This window comes from Coregonus lavaretus (genome assembly GCF_964263955.1).
Source record: "Coregonus lavaretus genome assembly, chromosome: 33".
Lineage (NCBI taxonomy): Eukaryota > Metazoa > Chordata > Actinopteri > Salmoniformes > Salmonidae > Coregonus > Coregonus lavaretus.
The window spans coordinates 32,502,795-32,515,372 of NC_140020.1; the positions used below are offsets into that span (position 1 = coordinate 32,502,795).

Below are 12,578 nucleotides of genomic sequence, written 5' to 3' on the forward strand. Positions count from 1 at the left end.
TACATATGGCTTTCTGGACGATACAGTCCAATTAATTACTTACAAGGCTCGTAGTCTGCATTTTGCTTTGACACCCGAGGATGAGGATTAAGGAGAGGGTGCGAGTGAGCTGTCTCTGATACTCTGAAGCCGATGGGGGAAGACTGGGTAAAAGTGAGGGATATCCAACAGGAAACAAATTTTCATGGAGCCCAGAGAAGATCTAGCATCCCATTGGCATTGAACAGATCGGATGGACGGTCTTTGCCCCAATCTCATTCTCATCAAGGGTGTGGTGAAATTATTAAACATGTATTCTCTCTCTTCCCTGTTGAAGTCAATATGTATTCTAGGTGGTGTGGAACATGTGAGTGATTATTGTTCGAGATGAGGGAATGTTGGAAACTGTCTAATTGACTTGAACACGTTTTAGTATGTTTATGACTATATAAGTGGCCTAGCAGTAGTGATTAACGTGTTAAGGGTTAGATGGAATGATCTCCATAAGGGTGAGTTAGGAGTCATATGATAGAGCTAAAACTATAGATTGTGAACTATTGCCCTATAACACTGTCTTATAGCTTCACTGTTTTATATCATTATATTCTCTCAATATGTTGTAGCTTCACTGATTTATATTATTGTATTCTCTCTATGTTTTGCATCATGATATTAACTTGAGCAGGAATGGGTCGGTTATTCTCAAATAGCTGTTTGTGTACGAGTCTGGGTAATTAACAATGGACTGAGGCAAGTTGCAAGAATGTATACTCCCTACTGACAAGAAGACCGGGAGATGTGTGGAGGAGTACCAAAGGTTCTGGACTCGGGGGGGGGGGGGGGGGGGAGTAAGAGCACGCATAGTTTGACTATACATTTGAGGCCAGGTCCTTATGCCATGGAAGCATATTACATAGTCAGAGGCCATACATCTCGGAAGTGTAAACATACAAATCAACTGAGAATATGAATCATGTTTTCTTTTCTGTACATTTATAAGTAATTTCAAAGTTTATATAACGTTGAACAGTATGGAGTTACAATTCAAAAAGGAGGGACTGTTGGATTCTAGCTGGGAATATACTTATTGATGTTAACATACTATAACTTACTGATTACTTTAATTGATTTACTTGAACTCTGTGAAGCATTTATTTGGGGTGCAATCTGAGGTGCAGTTAATTGCTCTAACTTATCCTCTGCAGCAGAAGTAACTCTGGGTCTTCCCTTCTTGTGGCGGTCCTCATTAGAGCCAGTTTCATCATAGCGATTGATGGTTTTTGCGACTGCACTTGAAGAAACATTCAAAGTTCTTGACATTTTCCAGATTGACTGACCTTCATGTCTTAAAGTAATGGACTGTCGTTTCATTTTGCTAATTTGAGCCAAATAAATGCTTCTCAGAGTTGAAGTAACAGACACATCCAAACATCAACTGTTCAGAGGAGACTGTGTGAATCAGGCCTTCATGGTTGAATTGCTGCAAAGAAACCACTACTAAAGGACACCAATAAGAAGAGGAGACTTGCTTGTGCCAAGAAACACGAGCAATGGACATTAGACCGGTAGAAATTTGTCCTTTGGTCTAGAGTCCAAATTGGAGATTTTTCCAACCGCTGTGGCTTTGTGAGACGCGGTGTGGGTAAACGGATGATCTCCGCATGCGTATTTCCCACCGTAAAGCATGGAGGAGGAGGTGTTATGGTGTGGGGGTGCTTGGCTGGTGACACTGTCTGTGATTTATTTAGAATTCAAGGCCCACTTAACCAGCATGGCTACCACAGCATTCTGCAGCGATACACCATCCCATCTGGTTTGGGCTTAGTGGGACTATTTGTTTCTCAACAGGACAATGACCCAACACACCTCCAGGCTGTGTAAGGGCTATATTACCAAGAAGGAGAGTGATGAGTGCTGCATCAGATGACCTGGCCTCCACAATCCCCCGACCTCAACCCAATTGAGATGGTTTGGGATGAGTCGGACCGCAGAGTGAAGGAAAAGCAGCCAAAAAGTGCTCAGCATATGTGGGAACTCCTTCAAGACTGTTGGAAAAGCATTCCAGGTGAAGCTGGATGAGAGAATGCCAAGAGTGTGCAAAGCTGTCATCAAGGCAAAGTGTGACTATTTGAAGAATCTCAAATATATTTGGATTTGTTTAACACTTCTTTGGTTACTACATGATTCCATATGTTATTTCATAGTTTTGATGTCTTCACTATTATTCTACAATGTAGAAAATAGTAAAAATAAAGAAAAACCATGGAATGAGTAGGTGTGTCCAAACATTTGACTAGTACTGTGTGTGTGTGTCACTGGGATTTTTGCCCATTCTTCAAGGCAAAACTACTGGGTTCCGCTGGTGTACAGCAATCTTTAAGTCATACCACAGATTCTCAATTGGATTGAGGTCTGGGCTTTGACATTTAAACGTTTCCCCTTAAACCATGCGAGTGTCGCTATAGCAGTATGCTTAGGGTCATTGTCCTGCTGGAAGGTGAATCTCCATCCCAGTCTCAAATCTCTCAAGAATTTCCCTATATTTAGCACCATCCATCATTCCTTCAATTCTGACAAGTTTCCCAGTCCCTGCCGATGAAAAATATCCCCACAGGATGGTGTTCTCGGGGTGATGAGAGGTGTTGGATTTGCGCCAGTCAGAGTTTTCCTTGATGGCCAAAAAGCTAAATTTTTGTCTCATCTGACCAGAGTACCTTCTTCCATATGTTTGGGGAGTCTCCCACATGCCTTTTGGCGAATACCAAACGTGTTTGCTTATTTTTTGCTTTAAGCAATGGCTTTTTCCTGGCCACTCTTCTGTAAAGCCCAGCTCTGTGGAGTGTACGGCTTAAAGTGGTCCTATGGACAGATACTCCAATCTCCGCTGTGGAGCTTTGCAGCTCCTTCAGGGTTATCTTTGGTCTCTTTGTTGCCTCTCTGATTAATGCCCTCCTTGCCTGGTCCGTGAGTTTTGGTGGGCGGCCCTCTCTTCGCAGGTTTGTTGTGGTGCCATATTCTTTCCATTTTTTAATAATGGATTTAATGGTGCTCCGTGGGATGTTCAAAGTTTCTGATATTTTTTTATAACCCAACCCTGATCTGTACTTCTCCACATATTTGTCCCTGACCTGTTTGGAGAGCTCCTTGGTCTACATGGTGCCTCTTGCTTAGTGGTGTTGCAGACTCTGGGGCCTTTCAGAACAGGTGTATATATACTGAGATCATGTGACACTTAAATAAAGTCCACCTGTGTGCAATCTAACTAATTATGTGACTTCTGAAGGTAATTGGTTGCACCAGATCTTATTTAGGGGCTTCATAGCAAAGGGGGTGAATACATATGCCGCACCACTTTAACGTTATTTATTTTTTAGAACTTTTTGAAACAACTTATTTTTTTCATTTCACTTCACCAATTTTGACTATTTTGTGTATGTCAATTACATGAAATCCAAATAAAAATCCATTTCAATTACAGGTTGTAATGCAACAAAATAGGATAACCGCCAAGGGGGATGAATACTTTTGCAAGGCACTGTATATATACACACACACACACACACATATACATACACACTGAACAAAAATATAAATGCAACATGTAAAGTGTTGGTCCCATATTTCATGAGCTGAAATAAAAGATACCAGAATTTTCCCATACGCACAAAAAGCTTATTTCAAATGTTGTGCACAAATTTCTTTACATCCCTGGTAGTGAACATTTCTCCTTTGCCAAGATAATCCATCCACCTGACAGGTGTGGCATATCAAGAAGCTGATTAAACAGCATGATCATTACACAGGTGCACCTTGTGCTGGGGACAATAAGAGGCCACTCTAAAATGTGCAGTTGTGTCACACAATGTCTCAAGTTTTGAGGGAGCGTGCAATTGGCATGCTGACTGCAGGAATATCCACCAGAGCTGTTGCCAGAGAATTTAATGTTCATTTCTATAACATAAGCTGCCTCCAACGTCATTTTAGAGAATTTGGCAGTATATCCAACCAGCCTCACAACCGCAGACCACGTGTAACCACGCCAGCCCAGGACCTCCACATCCGGCTTCTTCACCTGCAGGATCGTCTGAGACCAGCCACCCGGACAGCTGATGAAACTGAGAAGTATTTCTGTCTGTAATAAAGCTCTTTTGTGGGGAAAAACTCATTCTGATTGGCTGGGCCTGGATCCCCAGTGGGTAGGCCTGGCTGCCAATGCTACGCTCCCATTGCTACGCTCCTGCCCAGGCATGTGAAATCCATAGATTAGGGCCTAATTAATTTAATTCAAGTGACTGGAACTCAGTAAAATCGTTGAAATTGTTGCATGTTGCATTTATATTTTTGTTCAGTATATATTGTTTCCTGATCTTTCTTATATCTCTCAGATATAGGACAGACACTTCAGAACAAACTTCCTTTTGATTTTTTGGGGGACTATCCATTTGTCCATGTATGAAGCTGTTATTCAATGCGTTTCTATGGGCTAATAGCATTAAGACCAAATTCAATGTTTCATCAAATAATTTTTAAGATACCTTAAGGGGTCATAAAATTCAAAATCAAATAGCTAAATGATCCTTGGTATGACCATCTTAACACGATTCCATATGTTAGCTTAGTAACGTGGTCCTCTGTAGCTCAATTGGTAGAGCATGGCGCTTGTAACGCCAGGGTAGTGGGTTCGATCCCCGGGACCACCCATACGTAAAAATTTATGCACGCATGACTAAGTCGCTTTGGATAAAAGCGTCTACTAAATGGCATATTATTATTATTATTAGTAGAACCCCCCCTCCTAAAAGTCCCTCCATGTGTACCTGAGGGCTCCTTGTCAGGGTTGTATTCCAGGGCATTGCTGCAGATGAGGTCTATGTCTACCTGGAAGTCCTTGGCCGTCAGGTATTTATGGGTGTCGATCTTGGTCATGACCGTAGATAGATCCATAGGCTGAATAATCACCTCCAGGTAGTCTGACACCTGAGAGGGAGGGGAGGGAGAAAGTCAAATTAAACTGGTGCGCTTCACTCCATTTAAATCAAAATCAGTTGAGAGGAATCAGTCCAGCAGTGTCAATTCACTAGAATCAATACTCAGACAGAGGTGAGAGGGCCAGGGGACAGGAGGACTAAATTCATGACGCACCCTTCCTAGGTTACTACATTCCCTTTTTATCATTACTGTATCTAGGGAGGTATACTGTGATATCTAGTGTCTACATCATCGAGCAATCTCTGTGTTGTTACCCACCTCCTCAATGTCGACAGGTTTGCTGAAGATGTTGAAGCGTTTGTCTATGGCGAGGCGCTTAGTGACGTCCCTGAGGAACAGACGCAGTTCTCTCAGAGTGTTCTCCTCCTGGTCGGCCAGACGATGCTGTTCCTTGGGGGAGAGAATCCTGGGGCCAGGGACCTCCACTACCGGAAGCACCTCCTCACTCCGCAGGGCTGGAGAGATAAGAGGATAGGATAGAGTAGGTGAGTGTATGTGTTTGAGAGCGTTCTCCTCATGATCTTCTGGGCTACACTGCTTCTCAGGGAAGAGCGGTCTGCGGCCTGAAGCCTCCACTACTGGTAGGACCTCAGCATTACAAAAAGCAAGCGATGTGAGAACAGTTGAGAGTGTGTGTGTGTGTGTGTGTTAGAGTGTGTGTTCTCCTCAGAATATTCTACTCTAGGTTGATCCTTGAGACAACCCACTCAGGCGGGGGGAAAAACGCAGCAGACTTCTTTCTAAACACATCATCAACCCATGAACAAAAACCCTGAACCCCCACTCTCTGGCCTAAAGAGAGTGACGCGGTTGCTGAATTCCAAATCAACCCCTAACCCCCTGGGCACTCCTGTCGACCTGAAATTATTGGGACAGGAAGAGGGAGAAGGATTGGACAGCAATATTGTATTTGCTTTATATAATACACTTGATCCAGCCTCTCACTTAATTAAAATACCTATCTAGTTAGATCTACAATTAGATCTGCCGCTGATGGTCATTAGTAGCCTACCAAACTTGCTAACGGCCAGTCGCTAATGGCTGGTACTCGATCGTCCTTCTAATCACTCGCAAATGCAATCAAAAATCAAATCAAACACTTCATGAGAGCCCTGTCATTTAGAGTTTGAGCGGATCACCGGTTGCCAGCGAGAGACAGCTCCTCATAGCTGGTTGATGCATGGAGTGAAATGAGTGTTGCGCAACATTTCTATAGGCCAGTGGTCACCAACCGGTCAATCAAGATTGACTGGTCGATCTCCAAGGCATTCCTAGTCAATCACCAAACATTTCTGTAAAAAATAACATTTTATGTTTGAACCATTTTATGTGTCTGAAGGTAGAACTCCACCTACCCGGCAGGCCCAGAGAGCAAATCAAGTGCACCTATAGGCCTACCGCTGGCCAATCAGATAGCTCAGATCATTGTGTCTGCACAGTTTCCTCGAGCCATAGACTATAAAAAGAAGCCTCAAATGCACAGCAAAGTTGATACTGTGAGATGTCAAAACTTTTAAAACCATGACTAGAGAGAGACTCAACGAACACAGCAAAGAGCTGCTGTTTTTATGAGTAAGTTCATGTTTAAGTAGTTATTCAGCACTGTCAACACTTTGTTGAACACTTTTCTAAGCCATACAATGTGAGTACAGCAAAGCTTCGATAAGCTTGCGTTGTAGCGGCTTGTCTCTTTTAATATCAAGGAATATTTCAATTTCTCTGGTCATAGGAGTAACAACATGATTTGGTATATGAAACAGAACTAATGCAGTGCGACTTGAGTCCATCAGCTGGAAGACTGTCCCCTTTTCTCAGCGGAGGGAGAGAGGAGGGACGGTGAGTCGGCTGAGAGGCAGCCTCACCGCTGCTCCCTCCCTCCCCTCAGACTGACCATCAGATGCAGGCCAGGATTATTATTCAATTGTTTTAATGAATTATTAAGCTCACTCAATTGTGCCTCACAAGGAATACAACAGATGATATATTACCAGTGTGATCATCATTTACCTTAAATTTGGAAATATGGTCTGAGAAGAACATTGGCAGGGCATTTCAAGAAATCGGCAAATGCAGTGATAATGTATTGGGCCTATAGCCTACTGCACAAACCTCAATGCTACAAAACTGTTTTTAATTGGTTAATATTGCATAGGCTTAAGTTTTTCAAGTCATGTTTTTTTTTTTTAAATCTGAGTGGTAGATCTCGGCTTGCATTCGACTCAGTGATCTTGACTCAAAAAGGTTGGTGACCACTGCTATTGGCTATGCAATTGCGTGAGAAAACAGAGTTTTGATGGCCTCTATTAAAAAGAGGAGGATACCAACAGCTTTCTGTAGGCTAGGAGTACTAAACTCAGCAAAAAAAAGAAACGTCCCTTTTTCAGGACCCTGTCTTTCAAAGATAATTAGTAAAAATCCAAATAACTTCACAGATCTTAATCGTAAAGGGTTTATACACTGTTTCCCATGCTTGTTCAATGAACCATAAACAAATAATGAACATGTACCTGTGGAACGGTCATTAAGACACTAACAGCTTATAGACAGTAGGCAATTAAGGTCACACTTAGGACACTAAAGAGGCCTTTCTACTGACTCTGAAAAACACCAAAAGAAAGATGCCCAGGGTCCCTGCATGAACATGCCTTAGGCATGCTGCAAGGAGGCATGAGGACTGCAGATGTGGCCAGGGCAATAAATTGCAATGTCCATACTGTGAGACGCCTAAGACAGCGCTACAGGGAGACAGGACGGACAGCTGATCGTCCTCGCAGTGGCAGACCACGTGTAACAACAGCTGCACAGGATCGGTACATCCGAACATCACACCTGAGGGACAGGTACAGGATGGCAGCAACAACTGCCCGAGTTACACCAGGAAAGCACAATCCCTCCATCAGTGCTCAGACTGTCCGCAATAGGCTGAGAGAGGCTGGACTGAGGGCTTGTAGGCCTGTTGTAAGGCAGGTCCTCACCAGACATCACTGGCAACAACGTCACCTATGGGCACAAACCCACCATCGCTGGACCAGACAGGACTGGCAAAAAGTGCTCTTCACTGACGAGTCGCGGTTTTGTCTCACCAGGGGTGACGATTGGATTCGCGTTTATCGTCAAAGGAATGAGCGTTACACCGAGGCCTGTACTCTGGAGCGGGATTGATTTGGAGGTGGAGGGTCCGTCATGGTCTGGGGCGGTGTGTCACAGCATCATCGGACTGAGCTTCTTGTCATTGCAGGCAATCACAACGCTGTGCGTTACAGGGAAGACATCCTCCTCCCTCATGTGGTACCCTTCCTGCAGGCTCATCCTGACATGACCCTCCATGAGGAGCTGCACTGCAGTACTTAATGCAGCTGGTGGCCACACCAGATACTGACTGTTACTTTTGATTTTGACCCCCCCCCCCTTTGTTCAGGGACACATTATTCAATTTCTGTTAGTCACATGTCTGTGGAACTTGTTCAGTTTATGTCTCAGTTGTTGAATCTTGTTAGGTTCACACAAATATTGACACATGTTAAGTGTGCTGAAAATAAACGCAGTTGACAGTGAGAGGACATTTCTTTTTTTGCTGAGTTTTTATATTTATTTCTCAACTTTCCTAATATTAAGCACATTGCTTCGCTTTACAACCAGAGTAGCCTACCTGGCTTGCATTAAAATGAACCATGGGAAAAGCATTCAAGTGCATACGGATGACATGTCTTTTTTTTACACTGCCCCTGTTCCGACAGGTGCAGAATAATGGCAAATTCTAAACTATTTTAACAAACATTATTTAGTATATGTAAAGACAAAATTACATTGAGAATAGTCTGATCGGTGATAATATTATCACTTGTGAATGATGCCCAGCGTGTGGAGTCTAGCAAGAAACAGCGCCCATAGGCCTATATGTTTTGATAAGGTTTGTATCACAACTAACTAAAGTGGCCCAAGACCTCTGGAACACGGTTGGAGAGCCCATAGCCTAGAGAGCCTAGTGAAACGTGTTCTTATAAGCTCAGTCATTGCGCAATAGCGTGTGAAAACAGAATTTTGACTGCCCACTATTTAAAAGAGGATCCCAGCTTTCTTGTGCTGCTACATTTATTGCTAAATTCTTAAAATTAAGCACATTAATCCGCTTTACAATGGTATAGCCTACCCGGAATTTTAAAAACATAACCACACGTAACCTCCATTCACTATTCGAGTGCAGGGTATGGATGACATGTTTTTTTGTTGGCCATTCTAAATCAAAAATAATTTCACAAATACAGTTGAAGTCGGAAGTTTACATACACTTAGGTTGGAGTCATTCAAACTCGTTTTTTTAAACACTCCACAAATTTGTTGTTAACAAACTATAGTTTTGGCAAGTCGGTTAGGACAATTTCCAACAATTGTTTACAGACAGATTATTTCACTTATAATTCACTGTATCACAATTCCAGTGGGTCAGAAGTTTACATACACTAAGTTGACTGTGCCTTTAAACAGCTTGGAAAATTCCAGAAAATTAAGTTAAAGCTTGGTCACAAATGGGTCTTCCAAATGGACAATGACCCCAAGCATCCTTCCAAAGTTGTGGCAAAATGGCTTAAGGACAACAAAGTCAAGGTATTGGAGTGGCCATCACAAAGCCCTGACCTCAATCCTATAGAACATTTGTGGGCAGAACTGAAAAAGCTTGTGCGAGCAAGGAGGCCTACAAACCTGACTCAGTTACACCAGCTCTGTCAGAAGGAATGGGACAAAATTCACCCAACTTATTGTGGGGAGCTTGTGGAAGGAGAGTTACCCGAAACGTTTGACCCAAGTGAAACAATTTAAAGGCAATGCTACCAAATACTAATTGAGTGTATGTAAACTTCTGACCCACTGGGAATGTGATGAAAGAAATAAAAGCTGAAATAAATAATTCTCTAAAATTATTCGGACATTTCACATTCTTAAAATAAAGTGGTGATCCTAACTGACCTAAAACAGGGAATTCTTACTAGGATTAAATGTCAGGAATTGTGAAAAACTGAGTTTAAATGTATTTCGCTAAGGTGTATGTAAACTTCAGACTTCAACTGTATATTAGTAGGTTATATGTAAAGACCAGATTCAATTGAGAATAGTCTGATGGGTGAGAATATTAACAAGTACTTGTCAAATTGTGAATGAGAGACTGATGAAGTGTGTGCAGCCTGCGCAAGAAACAGAGCAGAGCACTTGCCTTTGATACAACTTTTTTCAAATCATCATTAGAGTCGCATCATGCAACCTTAAAATGTATTAGAAATCAAAATATATAGCCTACCGTTTGTATCACAACTAACGTTGCATAAATAACTAAATTAAGCATATAGGAGGACCAGTTTATTTGTTTACCACTCACTCCCTCAAATCGTATGGAGAAAGTATCCTTTCTATTTTATTCAGCTATGTTCAATTGTATTCTTCATACTATAAAATAATGCCACGGAATTCTAAGCAAATCTTGTCTGCTAAATTAACTAGTGTAGCCCGCATAGCCAGATCAAAGCCTAACATAAGGATGACTCAGAATATTCTGTTCTTCTGAAATAGGCTACAGTTTCTTCATATCATGCTTCTTTAGACCTGTCTAAAATAAATAATGGATTTATTGTGAAGGTGAAGGCTATAAAATCTACAGGAAGCCAAAGATGCTAAACGTGTTTATGTTAATTAACAGTCAATTACCGTGAGACCTGCAGTTATTTGCATGACAATCACTGACTGACAAAATGTTTATGACCACCACAGCCCTAGTTGGGGAGTCAGCATAGTCTACTTGTTACATACTGTGCTTCCTCTCCCTTTGCTTCTCCTCTTTGGGCCCACTAACCCCAGGTGCCTTCCAACATTGTTAGCCCTGCTTCACATTAGCATCATCGTCCGTGAGTGTAAGCATAGGTAACAGTGCTGGGTTTATAGCGGGCTCCCTCTCTCCGACATGCATCTCGCCAGCCTCCCCCTGAACTCCCCACTCCTACAAACAGCCCCTGATGGAAGTAGGGCTGCTGTTTTATTCAGGGCGAACCCCCAAAGAGAGGAGAGAGTGAGGACCCCTGCCTCGCATCGATTAGACTATACTAGCCGTGTGTGTGTGTCAGAATACGTGCGTGTATGTGTGGGTCCCCTGCCTCGCATCAATGAGGATTCTGCAAACGGCGTTGCTTGCTGTATTTCCATTTGAAAGCTGAGTGCCATCATGGAAGCCCCGGTGGACCACTCTCTCACACTGAGAAGGAACAGATGGAAAGGGAGGTTGGGGAAGAGAATAGGAAGGTGAATGGTAGGGGGAAATGGAGGGGAGAGTATGGGGGGGGGGAGTGGAGGAGAGAGAGTTCAAAAGGAGAATATCGTAGGGGGAGATGAGGAGAGAGCCGTGGAGTTCTACTAAAAGCTATGGAAGTCACGATGTGCCGTTCCTACTAGTCCACCCACATTCCATTATCTAGGAATTTATATTTTTCAAGTGAAGCAAAAATCTAGCAATGATTCAATGGTGGTTACTGTGTTTGAGCAATATGTGTGTCAGGCGAGAGGCACCATCTGCGGGGTTGCTAACAACCGAATGCATCCGGTTTTCAGGGGAAATGGAGAAAGCCTGTGATGAGACTTCAGCTTTTAGACGTTAACAAGGCGACACTCCATCTTAACTCCTCCTCCACATTTACTGGATTGGTTCAACAGTGCAGAAGAGAACCTCCCATGATAGTTTTTATTTTTTCATCGTCAGGACCAGAAAGAAAGAAATGCCGCTCAGGTGTTTCTTTTACGCCTGCTACTTTAGGTTAGGAGAGAGAAAACAGAAAGACGAGATGAAGCTAAGATGAAAATGACTTGTACTCTTTTCTCTCAGCACCCCACTGAGAACGGTGTCAGGACGGCATTGTAAAAGCTTGGTTAGAATATGATACAGTATTACACTTGTGTGTGTGTAATATCCTGCGTGTCTGTGTGATTGCTTGTATGAATTCATAGTACCTTTGAGTCTCCTGTGGGGCGGCGCTCTAGCAGCCTGTACCAGTAGCAGGTCAGTGAAGAACCTTCGTCTGGCCTCCTCTCCAGGTGAAGACAGACTGACCACCTCCCCGTACATCCTCTGGAACATCAACTTCACCTGGGAGAGACAATGACAGCGATATGAACAAAACAGAAAAACCACGATAGCCAATGGCTTTCTGTCTGGTGTATGGAATCATTTGGATTTGTCTAGACTTATATTGATCTTTTGAAGAGCTAAGCCAAAGTAATATTGACAGTTTTGTTGTTGTAATTTTCAGAAGAAAGTAGCAGCAGACAGGTGTTGAATGTTGAAACAAAGGTTCGCCCACGTTGTCGCAAATGAAATTTGAGAGCATGTACTGTAAATAGCAGTGTGCAGGGCTCTAATTTGGTCGCATATGCAACAAAATATTTTGAATTTTGGGAGCACCAGTGCGACTAAGGGTGTTTTCACATACACAAGTATTCAGACCCATTTACTTTTTCCATATGTTTTTACGTTACAGACTTATTCTAAAATTGATTACATTGTATTTTTCCCTCATCAGTCTACACATAATACCTCATAATGACAAAGCAAAAACAGATTTTTTGAAATGTTT

The 12,578-nt window shown here is 42.6% G+C and overlaps 1 protein-coding gene across 1 annotated transcript in view; it reads right to left on the bottom strand.

Annotated features, from left to right (window-relative positions):
- The window catches only part of LOC311108272 (ATPase family AAA domain-containing protein 2B-like), a 155,099-nt gene that overhangs the window by 84,517 nt on the left and 58,004 nt on the right, over positions 1-12,578 (bottom strand). The window contains exons 20-22 of the mRNA XM_084150894.1: positions 11,956-12,091; positions 5,227-5,423; positions 4,797-4,956 (exon numbers count right to left, since the gene is read on the bottom strand). Of these exons, the coding sequence (XP_084007020.1) occupies positions 4,797-4,956; positions 5,227-5,423; positions 11,956-12,091 (493 nt within the window). The remainder of the gene's footprint in view (positions 1-4,796; positions 4,957-5,226; positions 5,424-11,955; positions 12,092-12,578) is intronic.